At 34.4% G+C, this 27,016-nt stretch overlaps 1 protein-coding gene across 1 annotated transcript in view; it reads right to left on the reverse strand.

Moving 5' to 3' along the window:
* Nucleotides 1–27,016, reverse strand: part of SMCHD1 (structural maintenance of chromosomes flexible hinge domain containing 1) — a 162,082-nt gene that overhangs the window by 99,470 nt on the left and 35,596 nt on the right. Inside the window, exons 9-20 of the mRNA XM_047827631.1 lie at nucleotides 25,520–25,610; nucleotides 24,625–24,835; nucleotides 22,449–22,569; nucleotides 22,187–22,370; nucleotides 20,649–20,843; nucleotides 18,767–18,880; nucleotides 18,108–18,214; nucleotides 17,306–17,388; nucleotides 16,591–16,704; nucleotides 9,933–10,010; nucleotides 9,734–9,853; nucleotides 5,343–5,487 (exon numbers count right to left, since the gene is read on the reverse strand). Coding sequence (XP_047683587.1) covers nucleotides 5,343–5,487; nucleotides 9,734–9,853; nucleotides 9,933–10,010; nucleotides 16,591–16,704; nucleotides 17,306–17,388; nucleotides 18,108–18,214; nucleotides 18,767–18,880; nucleotides 20,649–20,843; nucleotides 22,187–22,370; nucleotides 22,449–22,569; nucleotides 24,625–24,835; nucleotides 25,520–25,610 — 1,563 coding nt within the window. The remainder of the gene's footprint in view (nucleotides 1–5,342; nucleotides 5,488–9,733; nucleotides 9,854–9,932; nucleotides 10,011–16,590; nucleotides 16,705–17,305; nucleotides 17,389–18,107; nucleotides 18,215–18,766; nucleotides 18,881–20,648; nucleotides 20,844–22,186; nucleotides 22,371–22,448; nucleotides 22,570–24,624; nucleotides 24,836–25,519; nucleotides 25,611–27,016) is intronic.

Below are 27,016 nucleotides of genomic sequence, written 5' to 3' on the forward strand. Positions count from 1 at the left end.
TCTGTCCCCCAAAAAATAAATAAACGTTGAAAAAAAAAATTTAAAAAAAAAAAATAAAAAATAAAAAAAAATAAAAAATAAAAAAATATTATTTTAAAAAAATGGAATAATTCAACCAAAGAAAATTCCCCAAAACTTCTTTTATAAAGAAAAATGATCCGGCGCGCCTGGGTGGCCTGGGTGGCTCAGTCAGTCTGACTTCAGCTCAGGTCATGATTTCGCAGTTTGAGCTCAAGGCTCACATCAGGGGGTGCTGACAGCTCAGAGCCTGGAGCCTGCTTCAGATTCTGTGTCTCCCTCTCTCTGCCCCTCCCCTGCATGCGCTCTTTCTCAAAAATAAACATAAAATAAATGATCCATAAGTGATAGCACTGGGCCATACCCTATAAATGATAAATTATAAAATGTAAAACATCATTTATTGAATAAGATACAAAGCAGGAAATCAACAAATGCTAGACCAGGTCTAAGAAAAGGAAATATACAAATAGGCCACCTGTCCCTATTAGGGACATCTTCAGACTTTGCCATGTATTTTTTTCAAATCTTTCACCCAGTGAGATGTTAGAAAATTTGTGGAATTATACACACACACACATACACACACACACGTATATATATTTTGAAGTTTATTTTGAGACAGAGAGAGAGAGCGCACACACATGAGCACAAGAGTGAACAGGGGAGGGGCACAGAGAGAGGGAGAGAGAGAATCCCAAGCTGGTTTCATGCTGTCAGCACAGAGACCAATGCAGGGCTCAATCCCACAATCCTGGGATCATGACCTGAGCCGGCAGCAAGAGCCGGACACTCAATCAACTGAGCCACCGAGATGCCCCATCTGGCACTTATTAAACTCAATAGCAATTTTAGATAAAGTCCAAATAATCAAGTATAGTCTTATGATGTAACTTTGTTAGAATATATACCTGAGATTCCCTAAATCATCTTTGACCACATGTAGGTCCTTACGTTGTAAACATTTTACTCTTGTCAAGGGGTAAGGTGAAGGAAGAAAAGGAAAAGGCAGAAAAAAGCCTAAGTTTTCTGAAAAATGGAATTCAAATATTTACAGGTATTAGTGAATAAGTTATAAAAATTAAATAACATGCCTTGTTCAAAAAAAGCTGTAAAGTGACATGTAAGATAAAATAGACTCCTTGGGAGAAATGGATATTAAACATACACATCTGCTTTCACTATCTCTTAAATCTCTACTTTGAGAACAAAAGGATTTCTTTTGTTTACTGTTAAAAGGCTAAGCAAAGGAAGGAAATGAAAAAGAGACAAGGACAATAAAACTCATCTCCTAGAATACAGGACTTAGTAGTCCCTCAAGAAAACTTAACCTTAAAGAAAAAAAAAAGTAACCTTAAAATAGCAATGGAAAAGCCTAGAAAACAAACTATGACCCAGAATTTCTATGTACAGCTCTGGGGCCGGTAAGAGAAAGGTGGAAAAAAAAGATTGATGAAAATTTGGATCCCCAGATCTCCCCTCTTGGCCTGTGGCAGATGACTGGAAGATTAATCTCTGACAAGGCTAAAACAGAGAATCTCTACATGGGGGTGTGGGAGGGTAGATAAAGCAAAAGTTAGGATAAAATACTAAAAAGTATAGGAGTAATCCTGAATAAATGTATAAGGATGCTGAGACCTTCCCATCCCTATTCCCATCCCAGCCCTGTTCCTGGACTGGCTAGGAACCTGGACAGCCAAACCACTCCCCTCCAGGCAAGAGACTAAATATTTGAGAAAACTGCCTAGCCCAAGAAAAAGACCTGAAGATACAACAGGATTTTCCCCCAATAAAGCATTACAGATATATCATCCTATAGTGGAGTTCATAGTCAACAGTTTCTCCCACATTGTTTCCTTATCTACACTTTAGTCATTCAGTTATAAGCAGAAAACCAAAGACTACCAGGTATCTGAAGAGATAAAAAACCAACAAACAAAAAGCAACTTGGAGAAACAGATTTTCTGTGCATATAAACTTTAAAAAAAAACAAACCATCATTTATCAATGAAAAAATGTATTACATTTACAAAACAAGATCTACAAAAAAAAAAAAATTTCAGGGAACCAAGAAAACTCTTGGCAATTAAAAATAAAGCAGAAAGGAGGATTGCCTGAGTGGTTCTGTTAAGCGTCTGACTCTTGATTTTGGCTCAGATTATGATCTCAGGGTTCGCGGGTTCAAACTCCACATCGGGCTCTGTGCTGACAGCATGGAGCCTGCTTGGGATTCTCTTTCTCCTCTCTCTCTCAAAATAAATAAATCATCTTTTTTAAAAGAAAAGCAGAAAGGAAAAATTCAATGGAAATGTTGTAAAGTTGAAAAAAATCTGTCAGAAAGGAAAGCAGAAACACAAAAATAAGAAAAACAGAAAAATTGGGAAAATCAGAGAAGCAGTCCAGAATGTTCATTACCAAAACATAAGGTTACCAGAAAGAAAAAACAGCGATGATGGAAAGCAGACAAAAGTACTTCAAATAATGTAGAGACCTATGCAAAGATGTATTACTGTAAAATTTTGCCATGTTGAGAATTAAAAGTAGATCCTATAAGCTTTCAGAAAAAATACACAGAAAACACAAAAATGAAAGTAAAACTAAGTTTAAATTTATCAACAGCAGAAGCTAAAAAGCAAAAATAGAGCAATGCCTTCATAATTTTTTAATAATTTTTTAAATGTTTATTTTTGAGAGAGAGAGAGAGAGAAAGAGAGAGAACACAAGCAGGGAAGAGGCAGAGAGAGAGAGGGAGACACAGAATCCAAAACAGGCTCCAGGCTCTGAGCTGTCAGCACAGAGCCCAATGCGGGGCTCAAACTCACAAGCCGTGAGATCATGACCTGAGCTGAAGTCAAACACTTAACCAACTGAGCCACCCAGGCGCCCCAATGCTTTCGTAATTTTGAGGAAAATAGTGCCCAACTTTCAATACAATCAAGTAGAATAGAGACATTTTTGAGAAATAACTGTCTCTCACAGGTACTCCTTCAGAGGAACCTAGTGAAGGATGTGTTTCAGCAAGAGAAGCTTCTAAAAAACTGGAGAGCCATGAAAAAGTAAATGCTAAGTAAAATAAGCTACTTAACAGTCTCACAATTCAGGAATGTTTCCTCAAGGACCCGAAAGACAACTCTCTGCAGTGTACTCATCAAAAAAAGGTAAAAATCCCTATCTCCCAGTTTTCTGAGCCTAACTTCCAGTCACCTGACTCCAAATTGCAAATCCTACAGCCAGTGGTAAACTTAGTTATTTCATCTTTAAAACATGAATATATAAGTTATAGCCACTTATCCACATAAAGGAGTAAGGTTTTCTTCAGTCTTTGCAATCTCTTTATCCGATTGCCTATGATAATTATGACATTTTGGTTTAATGTTCAGTCAATAATGAAACTGTTTTCTCTTCTACCTTTATGAAGAAGTTTTCTAGGTTGAGGGGTAGGTTTTGTTTTTAATTTTATTTCCTCAACACAGAGGACAAAGGGAATTGCTAAGATGAAGGTGAAGGAAGATAACAGAATGTCAACTATAACAAGCATAAACATAATCAGTATAGACTTGAGCACATCACAAGCTCCAAGAGAGATGTCTCCAAAAATATGAAACTGATAGATCATCTATGCACTTAAAACATCTTAAGAGGATATGAGACAATTTGGCAGAGAGCATAGGGTTTAATTTGTAATAAATTTATCCAAGGAAAAAAGTAACAAAGTTGTACAATAAAGTGACTAGTATCTACATAATTGCAACACAGCCAGCACTAAATACCAATCAAGCCACAATATAAACTTTACTGAGGAATACAGGAATAGGAAGGAAGCTTATCTGTAACTGAAGTGGCAACAAGAGGATATCTTTATCTACAGCTGTAAATCAAGCAATAATGCCTACAACTGAACAATGAAGAATAGCAATTCAAAATGTAGGTATGTGGCAGTAGTTACGAACAGATTCAAGTAAGAAAGTTGAAAATGGTTCTCTGAGAAGTGAGTTGTGGGTGGAATAGAGAGGGCAGAGAGAAAAGAAACTGCCCTTTTTTTTAATAATAAGCCTTAACATACTATTTGATTCTTTAAATTATATGTATGATTTTTTTTAATTAATGTAACACTGAAAAAAAAAAAAAAGAAACCCACTCAGAAAATGATCTTGGTTGAAGATAAATTCACATTTTTTTTTAGTAAGGATTTTTTTTTCACTAAGTTGAAAACTCCAAATATAAATACACATGCACATGTGACAGAGAGTTCTTATGTAAGAATACCCTTATAAGGATAGGATAGAATTATAATCAATAATAGGTACAAAATAAGGCACTAATATTTTCTATTTGTGACTAGAAGGGATATACTTTTAAGTGTTTTATTTTTAAACAAACACATTTAAGTGTTCAACTTTTCCATTACCATTTAATATTCAATTGAATGCAGTATGTCAAAAGACAAGAATCAGTTTTTGCACCTTAAGAGAACATAAAGCTAAAAAACTCATTTTGAGTATTTTTTATAACCATATATTGTTTTTCAAGAACTTAACCATGTGAGCTTCTAGAAGGCAAATACTATGTCCTTATTCACTTCCATATGTCTAGCTACAAATGCCTACAACATAGCACATGCTCAGATGATTAAGAGTGAACGATTACAACACAAAGGGAAAAAAGTACAGACACAAGAGAAGAAAACATATGTAACAAGTGGGCTCAAAAAGACAAATTTGGCAGCTAATGCAAAAAAGAAACAATTAGTATTCATGCTCTTGAGAATGAACAAGAGTTTCTCCCAAAGCACCTTAAAAAGAGAGAATGGAAAATAATGAACATCCTCAATCATAGTTAAGTTTCTGATTTCTTATTGTAAGCCAATCACAACACTAAAGAACTATTACATAGAGGAAAATTCTAAGGAAAGGCTCAAATTTCCATGGAAACCATAAACTTTATGGCTATAGTTTAAAAAAAAAAAACAAAAACCCAAAACTGTATTACCAGGTTAAAAACCTTCTAGAGTAAGCAATAACACTAAGTTTAAGTAGCATTAACTTTCTTTCATACTTGCAGAATAAAATGGAGTAAGACAGAGCTATCACTTTCACTTGAACAACTTTAACAATAATTTGTCAAAACTAAAGCAATTTATAATGACACTGTAGTCACAAAGCATAGCCTGGGAGTAAATAAATCCCCCAGATATTATAAAATATACTATACACTCTAAATGATAAATCTAATGTTAAACACACACAAATAATTTAAGCTAAAAAAAAAAGACTAAATGCTTAGTAAATATGAAAAATCATATGCAAAGTGATCCTTCAAATTACCTTGCTTCAAAAACTGGCTGAATATCATTTCCTAGTTGACTAGTATGACCAAATTCATCCTGAAACTCCAGAGGGATATTGAATGGGACTCCAACACGAAAAGGAGGATCCATAAGACCAAATGAAAACTTCTCTGGTTTACCCTCTTTAAAAAAAAAAAAAAAAAAAAAAAAAGTAAACATGAGAAGCAAATTCATAGGTCAGAAACAGCCATATTTTATATACAGGATATTAAATTATGACAAAGATGGCATTTTAAATCTGTGAAAAACATATAAATTAAATCTAGTGTTTTTAAAAATTTATTTATTCATTTTGAGAGACACTGGGGGGGGAGGAGACAGAGAGAGGGAGAGACAGAGAGAGGGAGAAACAGAGAGAGAGAGAGAGAGAGAGAGAGAGAGAGAGAGAGAGAATTCCAAGCAGGCTCTGTGCTGGAACTCGCGAACCATGAGATCATGACCCAAACCGAAACCAAGAGTCAGAAGCTCAACGGACTGAGCCATCCAGGCTCCCCTACATAAATTATACCTATAAGCCTCATGGGAAGAGTCAGATATTTATCTCACTATATATAAATTCTACAAAATTATTAGAATATAATGAAGAAAAACTTTATAACCTTATCATAGGAGAAACTAAGGCAAAACACAATATCCCTCCTCGTCAGTGGTTAACTGTAGTGCGGAGGCAGATGATTCCACCTCTGACATAGTTTCAGAAAGTCAATAGTAGCCTAAAGCTATGTTACAATTCATCTCATCACAGGCATTTTATCACCTCATCACACAGGCATTTTATCATCTCACATCAACACAAGAAGAGTGAGTAAAGTAGTATAAGATTTTTTAAGAAAGAAAGTAATTTCTATTACTGTATATTTTTATAAATGTTCTATTTCATTGTTACAACAATCTCTTACTCTTATATAATCTCTTACTGCCCCTAAATTATAAATGATACTTTATTATAGGTAGGTATACATAGGAAAAAACAGTACATAATATGATTTGTTACTATCTGCAATTTCAAGGGATTCACTGGTTGTGGTACTGCAACATTTCTGCTGCACACAAGAGGGATTACTGTACTCAGGAGCTATGAAAGAATATATTTAGCAAAATACATTTTATTAGTTATAATGAACAAAGTTAAAAGAGATGCTTTATATGATAAAATATTTACAACATATCCAACAAAGGTTTAAAATCCCAAATACATAAAAACCTCCTATAAACCAGCTTTTTTTTTTTTTTTAAACGTCTATTTATTTGTGAGACAGAGCATGAACGAGGGAGGGTCAGAGAGGGAGACAACCTGAAACAGGCTCCAGACTCTGAGCTGTCAGCAGAGAGCCTGACGCGGGGCTCGAACTCACGGACTGCGAGATCATGACCTGAGCCGAAGTCAGCCGCTTAACCGACTGAGCCACCCAGGCACCCCACCAGCTGTTCTTAAAGTGTGGTCTCTAGTCTAATGGTTTCAGCCATCCCTTGGGAAATTATTAGAAACGCATATTCTAGGGTTCACTCAATCCTACTGAGTCAGAAATTCTGGGAGTGATGCCCCACAGTCTGTGTCTTAATAAGTTCTCCAGGTAATTAAAATACAAAGCCAAAATTTGAGAACCACAGCTTTAAACTATTAAAATGGGCACAGCAAACAAACAGGCTTTCACAGATGACACAGCCCAAGAAAGGCAAGAAGAGGTGCACAACCTAATAATTAAACAATTTAACCACCAAGTAGGATAAATACAGAGGTCAGCCAGGAATCGGCACAGGAAAACTGGAACTTTCATAGTCTGCTGGTGAGGGTACCTTGGCACAACCTTTAGGAAGGGCAATTTGACAGTAATGTATTTAAACATTAAGGCATATACGTATCAGTTTTGCAATTCTACTTTTTGGTGTCCACGCTACAGAACTTCTAGCACATGTACACAAAGCAGCATAAATTTTTCCCCATATAGAAACATGGTTTGTAATAGCCAAAAAATAGGAAACAACCAAAATGTTCATCAATAGAAAACTACTTCAACTATAGCATGTCCATCTATGGAATGTGTTCCACAGCTCTTAAAACAATGTGGTAGATCTGTACGTACACAAAGGAACAATTTCTATGGTGGCCCTATTGATTGATTAAAGAAGGTAAGGTGATCACAGGCACTTAAATCAGCTCTCTCCAAAAATCCCATAATAATGGCACTACAGAGATTTTATTCAGAGATTTTTTTTTACAGAGGTCTAAAACTACGAAAACAAAATATACAATAGCAATAGGTTTTGAAACTGGAGACCATACGGGTTCTCCATATGTGTTAAGTGTAACTGACTTAACGGAAAGACCCAAGAACATCAAACCCTCAATTATCAACAAAGCAAGCAGAGAACCAATCTAATTCACACTACAGGATACCCAAAAGTCTCAGGGATGGTATGTTGGAATGAAACCGGAATGAAAAAGACCTGCTGAAGTCTGTTTAAAGAAAGAGTTCCCCAAATCCCTACTCCTCAATACACAAAACCAGTCAATTGTCTTCCTCATCCCCACCAACAGATGGCTAATTCTCTGAGGAAGATAAAAGAGTAGGGTTAAGAAGTAAGGGGCAAAGCACTATTAAATGTGTCACAGTCTGCTGAAAATAGCAAGTGAAAGATTAGATAGGTGTGAGAACCCCAACAGTCTTCCCCAGCTTGCTCCCAAAATGCTGGCAGCCAGGTATTTACCCACCTACCAGGAGACTGGAAGGCTCTACTCTGGGGAATCTGAACAGTCAAAAAAAGAAAACCTAAAAATTCTCATAATCTCCCCCAAATGAACTAAAAACTTTCAAATGTCCTGTCGTTAAGTGTAAGCAAATCACTAGTCGTGTAAGAGATCATCTATTCTAAAAGGGGAAACATTTAAAACAAAAACAAAACCATGGAGGAAAATGACTATGAATGAAGTTTAAATGCTTCAAAAAAGACCACCACTGTTATTGATACCCTCCGAGAATCACTGAATATATGAAGTAGGCAGACAATGCTTTGAATAGGGAACAGAGAATAAAAAATGACAGCATAAAGGAAAAATTCAATAGAAAGGGTAGAATATCGTGTTGAAGGAATTTCCCATAATATAGTAGAATAAGAAATGAAAAGTAGAAAAAAGAATATTAATACACCAGTGAAGAGGTCTACTGTCTTAATATTAGATAACGTGGAAAACAGAGTAGGAAATCAAAGTAATTCAAGAAAAATTCCTAGAATTTAAAACTTCAGAAACTAGAACAAAAAAAAGATTCTCCAAACAGCTGGGGGACAGAGAAGAGGCAAGACTGGGGTTGGGGTGAGGGGCAGAGAGGCTCACAAGCAAAGGTCAGGAATCTGAATAGCTTTAGATGTTATCAGCAACAACAGAAGAAAACAATGAGGACTTCAAAAATTTTAAAGAAATATCATTATGAATTTGCAATGACACAGAGCTAGAGAGTATTATGCTAAGCCAAATAAATCAGAAGAAAGATGAATACCATATGATTTCATTCATATGTGGAAATTAAGAAACAAAATAAACAAGCACAAGGGAAAAAAAGAGGCAAACCAAGAAACAGACTCTTAACTATAGAAAACAAACTGACGGTTACTAGAAGGAAAGGTGGTGGAGGATGGGTTAAATAGGTGATGGGGATTAAGGAGTACACTTGTCAAAATGAGTACTGAGTGTTGTACGGAAGTGTTGAATCACTAAACTGTGTACCTGGAACAATTTTACGCTGTATAGTCACTGTATATTCAAACTGAAATTTAAGTAAAAACCTTAAAAGAAATGATTATGAAGCAGAATTATAGAGCCATTTTATTTATTTTTTTAATTTTTTTTTTTTCAACGTTTATTTATTTTTGGGACAGAGAGAGACAGAGCATGAACGGGGGAGGGGCAGAGAGAGAGGGAGACACAGAATTGGAAACAGGCTCCAGGCTCTGAGCCATCAGCCCAGAGCCTGACGTGGGGCTCGAACTCCCAGACCGCGAGATCGTGACCTGGCTGAAGTCGGACGCTTAACGGACTGTGCCACCCAGGCGCCCCTTTATTTATTTTTTTGAGAGCTAGTGCAAGAGGGGGAGAGGCAGAGGCAGAGGAGATCTCAAGCAGGCTCCACGCCCAGCATGGAGCCCAATGCGGGGCTCAATCTCATGGTGGGGAGATCATGACCTGAGCTGAAATTTTGAGTTGGACACTTAACTGACTAAGCCACCTAGGCACCCCTATAAAGTCATTTTGAGATAATGATGATTATACAACTGGCCAAACATCTTTTACTGAATTATTTATCTATTCCCCCTTTATTTAAAATGCCACCTTCAGCATAATATGTAGTTATATACTGGTATTTCACTTACCTTTAACAGAAAATTTAATTGCTTTTGATGGTAGCGGTCTTCCTGCATACGTGTCTGCATTACTTTCATTCAATACAACTTGTAATTTCAATGTATAATTCCCCAACTTTTGAATATTTTCTGGACAAATTAAGAAGAAATTAAAAATCAAGTCAACATAATACTGACATAATTTTTAACATTCAGAATAATAACTCACCCATTTTTTTAAACCAGTAAGGCCATTTTCCTCCATGTTGACTAATATGTGAAATGATTTCTTTATTTCCATTTGAAGCTTAATAAAAGAAAAAACAAAACATTTATACCTTGAGAAACTGAAAACAGAACATGAATATGAAATGTCACACTGGTATCAAATATCTTTATTTGTTGTACATTTTAAAATTGTTTTAAAACTTCATCAAAAGATCTAAAGTTATCCTATGCAAGTGAACAGCATAATGAAAATTAGCTCATTAAAACACCTTTATTTCTTAAAAATATATCTTGTAAATAAGATTGATACAAAAAAACAGAGATAATTTTTTGATATTAAAAATAATTTTCCTTAAGAGTTTTCAAGATTAAAATACTATATTTATACAGAATAATCGCTAAGACCTAGTGACCTATTGTTATGGGAAAGGAGTAAAAGCATATATATCAAACATACTACCTTTTTTTAAAGGAAAAGACAGAAATATAAATACATTCTTGCTCAGTATTATAGCACGAAACACAGGAAAGATAAGCCAAAAACTAATAAAATCATTACGTAAAGAGGGAAGAAACAAGAGTACAGGGATGACATAACTTCTCTGAAGTTTTATTTCTGACTTTGAAATTATGTGAATGACTTAAAAATTCAAGAAATTGCATTAAAATACAGCAATTCATAAACAAAACCAAAATGTGTATTAAGTAGGTGACTTGACTACATTTTAAAAGTATATTTCGGGGCGCCTGGGTGGCTCAGTCGGTTAAGCGTCCAACTTCAGCTCAGGTCACGATCTCACGGTCCGTGAGTTCAAGCCCCACGTCGAGCTCTGTACTGACAGCTCAGAGCCTAGAGCCTGCTTTGGATTCTGTGTCTCCCTCTCTCTGTCTGCTCCTCCCCTGTTCATGCTCTCTGTCTCAAAAATAAACATTTAAAAAAAAAAAAAGTGTATTTCAAGTAACATTAGAATCATTTTTACTATTTATACAGAAAGAAAGATTTTAAAGACAGGGCTGCAAAATAGTCCAATTTATCAAGTCTTATTGTTAGTAATTATATTAGTATTATTATTTTGAAATGAAATACATTGTAGGATAAAGCAAATAACCATTAATGTTAAGGAATCTGGATTTTCAGCATTAAAGAAATGAAATAAAAGCATAAAGTCAAATTAGTCCAATAAAAACCCAAAATGTCAATGTAAATTCAGTTTTTCTTTTCAAAAAAATGTTTGTGATTAGCTATCAAAAAGCTTAAAAGCAATTTCACCTGGGGGCAATGAGCAACTCTACCACTCAGATTGTGGTCTCTAAACACCATTCCCCACAGAAAGGAACCAGCAGTAATGGCTGAAACCAAGTCTAGGGTAGAACATGTATAACAATATTCTAGGATATCTTGAGTCAGGAAGCAAGAAAGCTCGCATCAAAGACAAAAAGGATCACATCAAGGAGACAGAAGAGCCAATATGAAGGCACATCAAAATGAATGAATGTTAAATATATAAAACCCCACAAACTCACAAAAACACTACCAAAAAACAGAAACTGCTCACCAGGCATTATTGTACAGCAACAATGCTTAACTGGTAATTTGTAATTAAAGAAAAAGAATTATACTTTTTGCTGCCTTTCCTATAAAAGCTGCATTTCAGGTAAACCAATGAACCTAACTGATAAAATTCTTCACAGATGAAGTCTGGATAACAAATTAGGAAGAAACTAAAAAATCAGAAAAGAATTACCTGTAATAACTAATTCACCAAATAATTCAGGCAAAATCAACAATGGATGAGACTATTACATAATGGTTGAAAGAGAACTTTATAATTAGCCAAGTGAATTTAATGATCCATTAGCAGCACTTAACGTGGAACAATCATGTATCATATGCCTCTTAACATATAATACCATAAGAAACTCAGATTAGGTATAAAGTACTGATTCTTACTTTACAAAACAAAAATATTAGGAACCCAAATGTATTCAATCTTTTAGGCTTACCTTCCAGTTTTCTGGCAATTGAACAAATAGGAAAAGTAGTTAAATGACATCCCAAAGGAACAAACAGAATCTGTGAAATCCACTACACTACAAGTGATTGAGTTCTGTCAGCAAATTACTGGCATGAAGAAAAAAAGGAGGGAGCTCTACTTTGAAAAAAAAGAAACTGAAGACATATAATAACTAAATATAATACATGTGTCTGATACCAAAACCACCACAAAAGTCTATCATTTTAGAAAATCAGAGAAATTTAAGTTGGATGGTTATAAGATGACCAAAAGGAATTACTGTGATAATTCAAATTACACATTTTTAGAGATGCATGTACTTGAGATTCACCACACACACACACACACACACACACACACACACACACACGTACAACCAAATACTTCCTGTTGACTTAGGTTAACCAATATATCTTGGAGCCCATTACACAATTTAAAAAATGTTGCAACTGTAAATTTATAATGAATATTAGACAGTAAGTCATTAGAGTTCTCTAAAAAAGACCAAGAAACTGTCTGATATCTTTTTTATTTACTCAACAAAAACTTAATAACTACCTCTTGTATCCTAGGCACTAGAAAAAAGTGAAAAAAAACCAACAATATGCTTGCATTCATGGAATTTCCATCTTGTAGATCAAGGAGTCTGCAAACTACTTTATTGCCCATGGCTGCTTTCATTCTAGAATAGCAGTTAGGTAGCTGTGACAAAGAATTTAGGGTCCTCAAAGCCAAAATATGTACTATTTGATCCATTACAACTAATTTGCCACCTCTGTTCTGGACAGCAAAGGCACATTTAAGAAATAACAAAACACCAAGTTATACAAATAAATCTAAGTATATTAGTAGAAAACTAGAAAAACAGAAAAAAGTCTAAGAAAGTGGCAGTCTGAAACCTGAGAAATGGTTTTATCAAAGATATGCTGTTTAGGGGTGCCTAGGTGGTTCAGTGAGTTAAGCGTCCAACTCTTGATTTAAACTCAGGTCATGATCCAATGGTTTGTGAGACTGAGCCCCGCCCTGGGTTCTGCACTGTCTGCTTGGGATTCTTTCTCTCCCTCTCGCTCTCTGCCCCTCCCCTACTCTTGCTCTCTCTCAACATACATACATACATACATACATAAATAAATAAATAAGAAAAGTTGCTGTTTAAAAGTTGCAGGCAGAGGAAATACATACAAAGGTCCAGAGGTGGGAAAATTGGGCTTGTACAGGAACAAAAAGAATTATGATTGGGAATACAGTGAGGATGAAAATGTTAGAAATAAAGTTGAACAGGGAGACAAGGCCAGATCATGTGTGGAGTCCTGCAGAGCTATGAAAAGCCTAAAACTAACATCATATTCAGAAATAAAAGTCTGAAAGTTTTCCCTCCAAGATCATGAACAAGAAGACAAGGATGTCTGCTTACACCACATCTATTCAGCATGGTACTGGAAGTCCTAGCCAGACCAATTAGGAAAAAAGAAAATCCACTTTGTAAAGAAAGAAGTAAAATTTCAACGTTTGTATATGACATAATCTTTTCAATTTTTCGTAATGTTTATTTTTGAGAAAGAGATAATGCAAGCAGGGAAGGGACAGACAGAGAGGGAGACAGAGAATGTGATGTGGGCTCTGTGCCAACAGCAGAGAGCTCAATGTGAGGCTCCAACTCACAAACTGTGAGATCATGACCTGAGCTGCAGCCAGACACTTAACCAACTGAGCCAGCCACCCAGATGCCCCAATGACACGATCTTTTATGTACAAAGCCCTAAAGATTCCACAAAAAAGCTGTTTACAGTCAATAAATAAATTCAGCACACCTGGATGATACAAAACCATGTTCATGTATTAAGATGACAATAGCACCCAATGATTTATAGATCCAATATAATCCCTATCAAAACCCCAATATCACTTCTTCCAGGCATAGGACACCCATGCTAAATTTAGATGGAATCTCAAGGGACCCTAACAGCCAAAACAATCTTAAGAAAAATAAAGTTGGAGAACTCACATTTCCTCTGAAAGTTTACTGCAGAACTATAGTTATCAAAAACAGTGTGGTACTGGCTTAAGAGCAGATATAACAGACCAATGAAATAGCCCAGAAATAAAACCTTGAATATATGGTCCAATGATTTTTGACAAGAATGCCAAGACCATTCAATGGAGAAAAAGTATTTGATTATTGGTGCTAGGAAAACTAGATATCTACATGCAAAAGAAGTTAATCTATATAAATTAAACTCAAAATAAATCAAATAACTAAATGTAAGAGCTAAAATGATAAAACTAATCTTATACACGAACATTCAAGAAAAAGCTTCCTGACACTGGATTTGGCAGTGACTTCTTGGGACGTCAAAAGAAAAGGCAACAAAAGCAAAAAACAGAAAAATTGGACATTATCAGAATTAAAACATTTTCTGCATCAAAAAACCCCATCAATAGGGTAAGAAGGCATTCCACAGAATGAAGAGAAAGTATGTGCAAATTATACAGTATCTGGTAAGGATTATTCAAATATAAAAACTCCTACAACTCAAAAACAACAGAATTTAAAAATGAGAAAGGACCTGAATAGACTCTTCTCCAAAAAAGATACAGAGATGATCAATAAGCACACAAAGAGATGCTCAATTTCACTCATCATTAGGGGAATGCAAATCAAAACCACAAAATACCACTTCACACCAATTAGGATGCCTTTTATCAAACAAACGGGTGGGGTGGGGAGGGGCAGAAAATGACGTGTGTTAGCAAGGATGTGGAATGTAAAATGGTGCAGCCACTGTGAAGAACAGTCTGACAGAAAGTTCCTCAAAAAGTTATACATTAGAATTAGCATATGATCTAGCAATTCCACATCTGGGTATATGCAAGAGAATTGAAATAGGGGACATAAACAGATTTATGCATACCAATGTTCACAGCGACATTATTCATAATAGCTAATACATGACAGCAACCTAAGTGTTGAATGATGAATGAATCACTGATGAATGAATGGATAAACTAAATGTGGTACACAATATACAATAGAATATGATTTCACTTACTTGATTCCACTTACTGAGATACCTAAAATAGTCATATTCACAGAGACACAAGGTAGAAAAATGGTTACCAGGAGATGTGGGGAGGGAGAACTATATGTTTTTAAATGGTTAACATGATAAACTTATGTTATATATATTTTAACATAATAAAAAATGTTTTTGGTTGGAAAAACTATAGGGGGGGGGGGCAGGCAGGAGAGTCCAAGTCACAGCAAGACTGAAGGATGCTATACTGCTGACTCTGAAGATGGAGGAATGAGCCACGAGCCACAAGCCACAGAATGTGGGCAGATTCTACAAGATGGAAAAGGCAAGGCTGCCCTAAAGCCTCCAGAAGGAACGAAATCCTGACACTTTGATTTTAATCAGTGAACCCCATCTGGAATACCTAATAAATGGTGGGTGGGGGGTGGGAAAAGGGTTGGAGAAATAAGGTATCGGGTGTCACAAAGGCCAAAAATGAGAGTATTTCAGGAAAATAAGTTAGTCAAACTGTTCAATGCCAAGAGACCTAAGAAGACATTTACATAAAGTATATAGGATCACTGACTAGTTTTTAAATTGTTGGAAATAAACATATATCAAATAAAATACTGTATCTTCAAAATCCATGGATGAGACACACAGTATGTAGGGATAGAACAGATCCTTAAACGTAAGTGAAAATACTTTTAGGCCAATAAGAAAAAGCAACGGACAAGAAACAAACAAGATGATTCAAATTAGGGAAATATAAAATGGGCAAGAATACTCATTTCTTCTCCAGTCAACAGGCCTACAATCTAAGCCAAGTACTTCTAGCTCACAGGTTCAGAGCCATAGTTTTTTGATTTACAACAGATTTTATGGATTAGCTAATCTGAATTCCTATCTAGTACAAATTCCTACACATATATACACCGTATCTTATTTTAGCCCACAGTCACCTTCTTGGGAAAATTCAGAATAAAGGGTTTAAAAAAAACAGGGTGCCTGGGTGCTGAGTGGCTCGGTCAGCTAAGCATTGGATTCTTGGTTTTGGCTCAGGTCATGATCTTGCAGTTCGTGAGTTTGAGCCCTGCACTGGGCTCCACACTGAGAGCGCAGAGCCTGCTTGGGATTCTCTCTCTGCCCCTCCCCTGTTCGTGCTCGCTCTCTCTCTCTCTCTCTCAAAATAAGTAAATAGGGGCGCCTGGGTGGCTCAGTCGGTTAAGCAGCCGACTTCAGCTCAGGTCATGATCTCTCGGTCCGTGAGTTCGAGCCCCGCGTCAGGCTCTGTGCTGTCAGCTCAGAGCCTGGAGCCTGTTTCGGATTCTGTGTCTCCCTCTCTCTGACCCTCCCCTGTTCATGCTCTGTCTCTCCCTGTCTCAAAAATAAACAAAACATTAAAAAAAAAATTTTTTTTTTAAATGAAGTAAATAAACTTAAAAAAAAAAAACCCTTGGAAAAATACCGATTAAAAAATTAGTCACAACACACTTAATATTCCTAACTTTAATCAAATCTACTGTGTCTCTCAGATTGTTAAGTCATCGATAATTATATGTAGATATTAAAACCTGCATTACACATTTAAGAACAAATATTAAAGATTCAAATTAGTTTGCATACTTACAATGCAATATAACTTTGAGTTCAACCAGGAGTTTCTTTGACCCTCCATGACTTGTTCCTGGAAGCTTCTGCATTGCTTCCCCCTTTTTATTCAGTATTTCAATTCTTAATGCACCTACCAGTCCAAAATTTAAAATAAGCATGTCTTAGTTACACTCAAAACATGTGATGAGGTCCATCAAATGATGAATGGATAAAGAAATTATGGTTTATATACACAATGGAGTACTACATGGCAATGAGAAAGAATGAAATATGGCCCTTTGTAGCAACATGGATGGAACTGAAGAGTGTTATGCTAAGTGAAATAAGTCATACAAAGAAAGACAGATACCATATGGTTTCACTCTTATGTGAATCCTGAGAAACTTAACAGAAGACCATGGGGGACGGGAAGGGGGGAAAAAAAAAGAGGTTAGAGTGGGAGAGAGCCAAAGCATAAGAGACTCTTAAAAACAGAACAAACTGAGGGTTGATAGGGGGTGGGAGGGAGAGGAGGGTGGGTGATGGGTATTGAAGAGGGCATCTTTTGGGATGAGCACTGGGTGTTGTATGGAAATCAATTTGACAATAAATTTCATATATTAAAAAAAAATGTGATAAGTCTGCTAGGTCTTGACACAGTGTTTTAATTCATCATGGTCTTTTACATATTAAATATGTAAGACACACAAAAAGCATATTTTCAGTATTAAGGGGAAAAAAAAAAAACATACCAATGGGGGTTCCAGCAGGCCTAATCTCATTTGGCAATAATTCATCTCCTTCAGGCCAAGTTACTGATAATCTATCAGGGAGCCTATTATGAAACCAGCATATTAATGTTTCATGAACTATGTTAACTATGGTCTTAATAAAATAAATACAAGTCACTAGAAACTGTAATATTTATTTTTGATATAGTATTTTGAAAGGCTAATGCTAAAATTCTATATGATTAATAATCTAAAAAAATTTCCCTAACCATTACTGTGGTTACTGAAACAGTAATACAAAATCTCTTGGTATTAAGAGCCAAGAATTATCAATTGGGGGGAGGGGGTTCCTCTGCTCTTTTACAGTACAAGTCACCTTTGGGAAATACAATAAACTATAAGAAGAGAATTATTGGTGAAATTCAGTAAGAATCAAAATGACTGCATCATCAGCCAAGCAAGAGCTACAAACAGTTTTTTCTACTTTCCTTTACTTCTTTGGTACTGATCTTTACCTCCCAACAGTTACTACGACTTTCTTCTAGTTGTAGGTCAAACCAAGTTGTTTTCTAACATATTTGAGTCATAGCACCTATAACAATGACACTTTAGATACATAAAATTTACTTTTTCTACAAAATGCAGGATTCTGTTTTACAAAGCTCTCAATTTTTTTTAACAGCAAGTTCATCACAATATGTAAATCTAAGACTACAAATGTCCTATTATGTGTCCATTAACAACACACTCAAGAATAGTTAAAAACGCTATGATTCATTTTTTATTTTGTTACTCTTATCCTGCAATTTGAAATGTGAATTACCTTGCCATTTCATCTTCTACATATTTTTTCACAGCTTTCTCAGCAACTGTCCTATCGAGCTTTGCAATTGGCACAGTTTTTACTTCATCATACAGTGCTTGAGGTTCCTGAATAATTTATATCAACATTTCAAAAAAAAAATATTCAAATTTGGCTACAATGAAAACATTTGTTTCTTCCAAAGAAACATTTTACCCCAATTAAATATGTAAGTCATAATAACCATTATTACATTATACCACAATGGTTCTATTTTTCATGTAACCTCCTTACACATAATTAAATACCATTCAAATATTATCAAGAATATAAGGATAAAGCCCACTCTCATTTTAGAGTTATTCATCCTTGAGAAAGAATTCTGGCTCCAATTTTTTACTAGTTTGTGGGCCTTGGACAAAATTTGCACTTTACAAAATTATTCTGACAACTAGAAATAACATACGTATGTTTGTTAAACATTGGGCAGATGTTAAGCTCTACAGATTATTGAAAACACCAAATAAGAAACACAAAAATGCATGCTAACACTAATGTATCCAACAGAAAAACCAAATGCAAGCAAAATATAAAATACTGTATGTTTATTTCAGCATTAAACAAAAATAAGCAGTACCAAGAGGCTTCCAATAAAAATGTTTTATTACTTGCTATCTTACCATTGCAATCTGAACCTCTCCTCCTGTGGCATATACTTCTCCATCATGATCACCATAAAGAAAAAATTTTACTATACTTCCATAAAAGAGAGGAAGTGTCTTGATTGTCTTGACCTAATAGTTTTTAGAAAAAGGCTTTTAGTATTTACTAAAACAGGCTTAATATTCATAATCACAGAACTATTTCACTGAAGGGGAAAATTCAGTATCGAAAAATTACTGAAAAAAAATTCTAATAAAGTTGCATTTATTTATATTTGCTTATATAAGTTTCCCACTTATTCTTAACATACCTTTGTAAAGACACAGTGGCTTCTTCATACAAAAATGTCATTGCTATGCATATGTCTAAAAGGTCTAGAATTCCTCCAAAGTCAATTATGAAGCCAAAATACCTCAAACCCTTTTTTTCCCCACAAAATCTTGCTTTCAGACTATGAACAGTGACTATGAACAGTGAATAACTCTGACAACTTATTCCTTTCAAATAAACTGGCTCAAAGCTTGCCTATGGGTACTTCTTTTCCTTATGTGGCTTTAAAAATCTAAAGATAATTTTCATTAGTTCAATTCAGAAACTCTTGACAGGGACTACAAGAGTTTATACACAACCTACTTTTTCGGCCTCATTTCTAAACTATTTCCTTTCACACACAACATGCTGCAGGACAACCCAACTTTACTACTTGCTGTTTCACTGCACTTACCTGTATTGTTGTCTGCGTTCAGATTATGGTCTCTCAGAAAGCACCTTACTCAACTACCACACAGAACTTGACAAAAGTGTTCACTTCCTCCTTGTAACTCACTGCTTGACTTCAGGGTTTCCTTCTATCTTTATCCCTTTCATTTTCCTTTGCCAGTGCATCCTTTTCACCCTACCCCCCCTATGTGTTGGAAAAGCCAGGCTCTAACTTCACACATTACACCTCTCTAGATGATCACATACAATTCCCAGGCTTTAAACACACGGTGACTCCTCTCCCACTACAGAGTGAATGGACACCTTCAACCTTTGTAGTACCTGCATAAACACCCAACCCTTCTACCTCGTTCAAGATTCATACAAATGCCACTTCTTGCCCAAAGAATGTCATGATTTGCTCTTCTCCCAGGCCCATTCATAGTCAGAAAATGCTGTCCTCTCCTTCCAAACTGCCAAAGCAGTATTCATTCTCTCCTTTCAAGCACTTGTTCTCTTATCTATTATTATTTATGTTTAGGTTATTACCAAGTTTAGACTATAATGTCCCTAAGGACAAAAGATCTCTCTCCTAAATCTCTTCATTCTCTATAATGTAATCAACAAGTAGAGTAACTTACAAGCAGCAAACAGGTAACGAAAATTTAGCAAAAAAAACAAAAACAAAGCAAAAACCTCATTACATCACATTAAAAAAATTTAAGACTCTCTGGGGCGCCTGGGTGGCGCAGTCGGTTAAGCGTCCGACTTCAGCCAGGTCATGATCTCGCGGTCCGTGAGTTCGAGCCCCGCGTCGGGCTCTGGGCTGATGGCTCGGAGCCTGGAGGCTGTTTCCAATTCTGTGTCTCCCTCTCTCTCTGCCCCTCCCCCGTTCATGTTCTGTCTCTCTCTGTCCCAAAAATAAATAAATGTTGAAAAAAAAAAAAAAATTTAAGACTCTCCATTTGAGTAAAGTTTAATGCAAGAAAAAAAAATAAAAACCTTACTAATAGAGCCTTTGGGAAATAGGTTTTTAATAAATGCCACATTAAATTATGCCATTCAAATCAGTTTGATATTTTCATTCTTTCCTGGCTCCTGAGGAGCCAATACATGCACTATTTTGTTGTTAAATTCTAATACATCTCATTCAGTTTCAATTTCTATTCAAAACTGAATCCAGAAATAAGTTAAACCTACCAGCTGTCCTGCTTTATATATTTTTCCATCCCATTCTATTGCTGAGTATGTTGCCCAGGGGCCCTGCTTTTTAGAAGGAAGATCGGGACGTGTAATTATTCCTTTAAAAGATGTAAATTTTATTTGTTTGTCATACTTCTCATGACAGTCCTTCAGCCATAAAGCAAATTCTCTATCAATTTTCATTCGCTGTTCCTGTAAAAAACAATTTTTAATGCTCTATGAAATACAGCTACCAGTAAACAAATATAACCATAGATGCTTGTCATTCATTCCTTTTTTTCTTCCACATACCCCACCCTCAGAAAACCTAATAGAAAATTAAAATATTCTGCTGGAACTTTCTCCCATACAAATTTAGACTTCTAACAAAAGCATTACTGAAGAAAAAAAGTCTTTGCTATCATCTTTGGAACCAAGGTCTCAATGGTCACTACCAACAACAAAAAGCTTTCCTTCTCTGGTACGAATTTAAGAGTACACCAAAAATGATGGATACTGGCTGCCTAGCAGAAAGAGAAAGGTGATAAAAATTTCTTTCCATTTATCAAGCATGCATATACATACATACATATATACATACACATATATATACACACACACACACATATATATACACACACACACACATATATACACACACACAGTAAACATACCTACAGCGTATCTATGGTATTAAAATATCACTGGGGGAGTGATCAGGGGTAAAAAAGGTCTAAAAAGCTCCTTATGAGGAGGATAATGAAAAAAGGGTTGAGAAACACTGCTATACTGAACACATTTTTCCTTTTACATATTATATATACATATATATGTATATATACGTATACGTATACATATATAGCACCCATTCAAAAAAAGTTAAAACACATATAGAAAATTAAGTGTTTTCTAATAATAAGAAAATGTGTTATTGTTTACTATTCTTCACCCTGTTGGAAGATAGTATAGAAAGATTTACACTCAAGCATAAGCTGTTTAATGCCTGTCTTTAAGAGAATTAGTAGGGAAAAAAACCTCCACAGTACATGCTTTTGCAGACAATAACACATGAAGTAAAGTTCGTTTCTTCCTACATATCTTACTGTATAATATACCATTTCCAAATGAAAATGGAACAAAATAAAAGATGATTTCACCTTAAATTTATTAACTTGCAACTGGAAAACCAATCTTATCACTGAAGAAAGTTAAGCCTACCAAATTTTTATACTGCACTTCAATGTATAGCCCTTATAGTATAAAATATTATTTTATATGCTCTCATCAAATGGACATGCTTCTGTAGCTTCTATTCACTGTCATAGGTCTTAATATTAAGATCTAAATATCTGTAAAATTTTCATCCAAACACAGCCTAATCAGTTTGAAATTTTTGAGTAATGTGAACACATAAATGCTCAAGAATTTATATTCTTTTGATTTAATAAAATAAAAAGCATAAAAAATTATCAGCACAAGTCTATACTACTTGTGATTTTTCTTGTACTTAAAATAGAACATAGGCAAATATTCAAAATTTATATTTAAAATCATACCTGTCCATTTAAAATCCTTGTGAAAAGGGTGTTCTTGTCTTTCAATTTTAGCTCAAGATCCATAAAAGTCAGTTTATTAGTGCTGACCTGGAATTTGTCATTAGTGAATAATGCACCAGATATTCTATTGTAACATTCAATTGGCGCAAGCCCTCGCTTCTTCGGAGGAGTACACCAGTCAAAACTTGAACAGAATAAAACATTAGTTAGTAAAAGATAAGGTTTATAAATCAATGTAATTTCAGCAAAAATCAAAACTTACTCTTCAACAGATGTATATGGTATTAGCCGTCCATTCCAAAAACATTCAAAAATAGGCCTTTTCCCTCTTGCTGCTTTCTCAAGTATAAAACAATCATCATCATCATCTTCATCTTTTAATTCTAAAGCAAATGCATGAATAGAGCAAAATGTTTATTGCTACAGAGTTTATGCAATTTATACCACTTCTTTAAGTGAAATATTAAAGTTGCTTCAGAGAAACTATGACAAAAGCTCATTAGGTCTCTCACACTGTTTTCTGTAAAACTTAATGACAACTTTAGTTTGCCCTCAGAAAGGCAGATTTCTGAAGTTGTTCCCCATTACCAATGGTGTTCTTATTTATATTAATATATAATTACTTACATTACTTATCAATCTGTGTTAGGAGTACTACACGAGCTGCTAAGCCTGCAATCTTTAAAATCTATTTACAGTGTAGAAGAGTCACACATGCAAAGAGACTATGCCCTATAGCAGAATCGCTCTTCCCTACAAATACAGGAGCTTGAATACTGTACCTCAAATACAAGTTTCACATTTCTGTCAGAACCAGTAGGTTCACATAAAAATCATCTGAGAAATCTACAGTATCTAGTAGCAGCAACTGTGCCTATTTTGAACAAATTAATAACACTAAACTTAATTTTACTTTAAATAACCTATTAAATTTTCAAAGATCAAATTCAGGTGATACAGCTACAATTGTAACATATTACAAAGCATCAGAAGCATTATTAGCACAATTGTCTATAACACTTTTATGCTTCTGAGCAATATATTTTCATATATCCAAACAAATTAGGATCAAACACTATGGTCCTGATAGAGTAACGCCTTAGTTATTTTGGCATTCAGGCACCTACACAAAATAAACTCTTCTTCCCCCCAAAAAACACTCAACAAAGAAGTTCCTTTCAATCAAACCCAATCACTTTGCTCTTGGAGAATCCCTCTGGACCACTCAACTTATTGATTCTTATTTTAAGATATCACTTGAAGAACTTTATCTTTTTGTCTACAGCATACAAAAATGACAAAGGTTGGCAAATTAAAAGGGGGTCAGCTACATTGTGGAAGGTAGAGCCACACTTACTAATAATGTTGGACACTATTCTAAGGATTTGTACCAGCTTCTTATCTAAAATTCACAACACCTCTACAAGGAAAGAGATTACCTCCCATTTCACAGATAAAGAAACAGATAAGGAGTAGTTTGTCAAAGTTTACACAACATAAAGTGTCAAAGATGGGACTTACATTAGGAAATCTGGTTCCAGAACTCACAAGACTAATAAGTATTCTGAATGAGAAAGTTTAATATTGTTACTCTATGTATTCAATGCAATCTCAGTACTCCATCAGGATTTTTTTTAAGTGAATGTACAAAGTGATTCCAAAGGTTACCCAAAAGAGCAAAAGATTAAGAATTTTCTCAAAAAAGAATGTTAAGTTTCCTGATCTGCAAGTATCAACATACAATACAAAGCTATAAAAGTATCATTATTCATGTATATAAATATAAAATAGATCAATAACTTAAAGAATTCAAATGTGTGTACTTATTGGAACTCAGTATTATAAAATATTTCAAACTATTTAAAAAACAGTAACATCAAGTAACTGGTGCTACAAAACCAAATACTCACATGGAAAATATTAAGGCAGAGCCCTACCTCATTGTAGTACAAAAAAAGGAGATTCTACATGCATTAAAGATCTAAACATAAAATGACTTTTAAAGAGAACTACAGGACATTTTTATAATCTGGAAATATAAGAAGGCTTTCCAAAGCAAGACAAAATCAGAAAGCATTAAAAAAAAAAAAAAACTGACATGACTATGAAAAGCTTAAAACTTATTTATAAATACCTACAAAGATAATGAGAAGACAATATGTAAAGGATTAATATGCAGTACATAGCTAAAAGTTCAGTAAGCAATTCATGAGAAAAGAATATGTAATATTCTTTAAAGCCAGTGCTTTACTCATCTGGAAGTGAATACACACATAAATCAAGAATTATAAAAATTATAAATACCTAAGAATTTAAGACATGCTTAAGAAAACAAGTTTTAAAATTTATCTAGCCCTAAGAGCCCAACTAATAATAATCATTAAAAAATTCTAAATCACAACTTCACACTTTGTAGCTAAGATAATAGATTAACATACTTGATGGAAAGCATGGATCATCGGGGTAAGTTTCTCTATCATATAAGAAAGGGTGGTATCGAATAATCCCTTCCACTACACCATCTCCTTCAACATGAGCCTTGAACTCAAAACTATCAGCTGCTGTGTTTATATACAACGTCTGCATGTCATCTTCTATTTCCCTTAGGTTGACAATCTTAGGTGCCTTCCCCTTTTCAAACATAGAAATCTAAAATAAAAATAAAACAAAAATAATTAAATTCTATGGTGACTTCACTTTTGCTCTCAACTATGATCTAACAACAGAATAGGTAAAAACTTGTATTTAAACAAGTAATCATATAGCTTAATTAAATAAATATATTTATATATGGGTTAAATAACCATAAGTAGCATCCCAATAAGGAACACAATATGCTACTTAAAAAAATAGAACATAAGCAAAGCAGAGCTAAAGAACAATTAACTCAGGAGTACATTTAAGGCTTCTTGCTAGAGGTAGGAAGTAAGACAACGATGCATGTGAAATTCTTTCCAAAATGTGGGCAAGGATATGGAGAACCCAATATTCATGTTCTATACTTCTAAATCTTACTTCACCATCATAAGACTTTTATGAACAAAGAGAAACTTTATATCCCTTTTCCTCCCCACTTTGATATCTGATGTTCAGCAACAACTCACATCTCTAAAGAAGACAGGAGAAAAAGCAAATACTATAGTAAATAAAGGTTCAAAAACTACATAGATCTAATAATGATCTCTCTACTTAAATATTAAATTGCCAAAATACTTTGGTAAAAGACAAAGAGAAAAGGGTTGTCTATTGACTGATTTTTCTTATCCAAAGTCATTTGGAACTGGAACAGATACCTAATAACTTGTAATATTTTAAGAAAGAATTTTATCTTACTTCAATATCAATGTTGTTGAAAGGTCCAACTTCTTTTGATGTACGTTTTTCATTGCCTTTTGGGCCATGAATATAGTAATGATAAATATGCCTAAAATATGGAAAAATAACTTTATACTTTTAATTCAATTTAATTCATAAAATTACAGTTCACATAATAACCTACAAAAATAATTTTTATGACCACTATTTGGCAGTATCTATTTGGTAGGTACCAGCCAAGCACTATACTAAGCATTCTTAAATACGGTATACCATTTAACGGTATAAACAATTTGAAATGCAGGTATTACGATCTCATTTTATAGATATAGAAATTGGGGTGCAAGGAGTTTACACAATTTATCTAAGGTTACAAAACTAGAGTTGGAGAGAGGTGGACTACAATCCTAGCCTTTCCAACATCAAAAGCCCACATAAATTACACTTCTAAGAAGTATAGTATGAAAACTAGAAGGCAAGAGACTATAATTCTACTTGTCAGGCATGTTCTAAAATAGACTTAAATAATCAGGGAGTACACAGGATTGGATATTTTTAAGCTATCTGAATATGAGAATGTTATTCTAGAACTCTCGTCTCTCCTCTCTTACAGAATTGAGACATTCTTGCCCTAACATTCCTAAAGCAAAACTAATAAATTCAACATAATCCCTTTAAAAACCAATTCACAACTCGCTGCTACTTTATTTTTAAGTTTTAAAAGGTTTTTGGTAAGATTATTTAGGGCTAAACCATACTATGTAATTATTTACTCTTCAAACAAGTATTTGCAATATTCCTTCATGTGAATTTTATTTGTAAAAAATTATCCTAGCTAATCTTTAAAATACTGAGATAAAAGGAAATCACTGAAAATCTTTAGGTCTTTCCTCATGCATATCAAAAGTGTTACCGTAATCAACAGTTAGTTTACAAGAATACATTAAGAAAGTGCTATAAATAGCTTAAAAGAATTTCAAAGAATGGTTAAAGTAATAGATTATTCTTTGCTACAGCAAGATTATATTCTGTGTTATGTACACTGAGCTCCTTTGGTTAAAAGAAATCATTACAAAATAGCTAATGAGATGTGTACTTCGAGAATAAAAATTCCAAAGTCCTATTTAAAATTCTTATACAGAGTCAATAAACATCAATACGCAGCAAGAAGAAAAGATACTTCTAAAATAAAATTATTTTCCCCTAAAAAATTTTTAAACTGTTAGTATACTTTTCTATACACAATAAAAAAAAAATCTCAAATTAAGTACGTTAGTTAGTCTTTTGGGTAAATACAAAAAATGTTTTTTAAAAAATGTAAATTTTGTGCAGTTGTACCCATTTTTGCCATACTCAGTAATTCAGACTAATGCAAATTATGGAAATAAATGGTCCTTACTATGTTTACAGAGAAAAAACTAAGAACCATTAAACATTCTGATGATTTAGTCTAATGGAATATGTCACACTCCCTAAAAGTTTTCCTGGAATAGATATACAACAATTTATTTTCAG

This window comes from Prionailurus viverrinus, chromosome D3, assembly GCF_022837055.1.
Source record: "Prionailurus viverrinus isolate Anna chromosome D3, UM_Priviv_1.0, whole genome shotgun sequence".
NCBI lineage: Eukaryota > Metazoa > Chordata > Mammalia > Carnivora > Felidae > Prionailurus > Prionailurus viverrinus.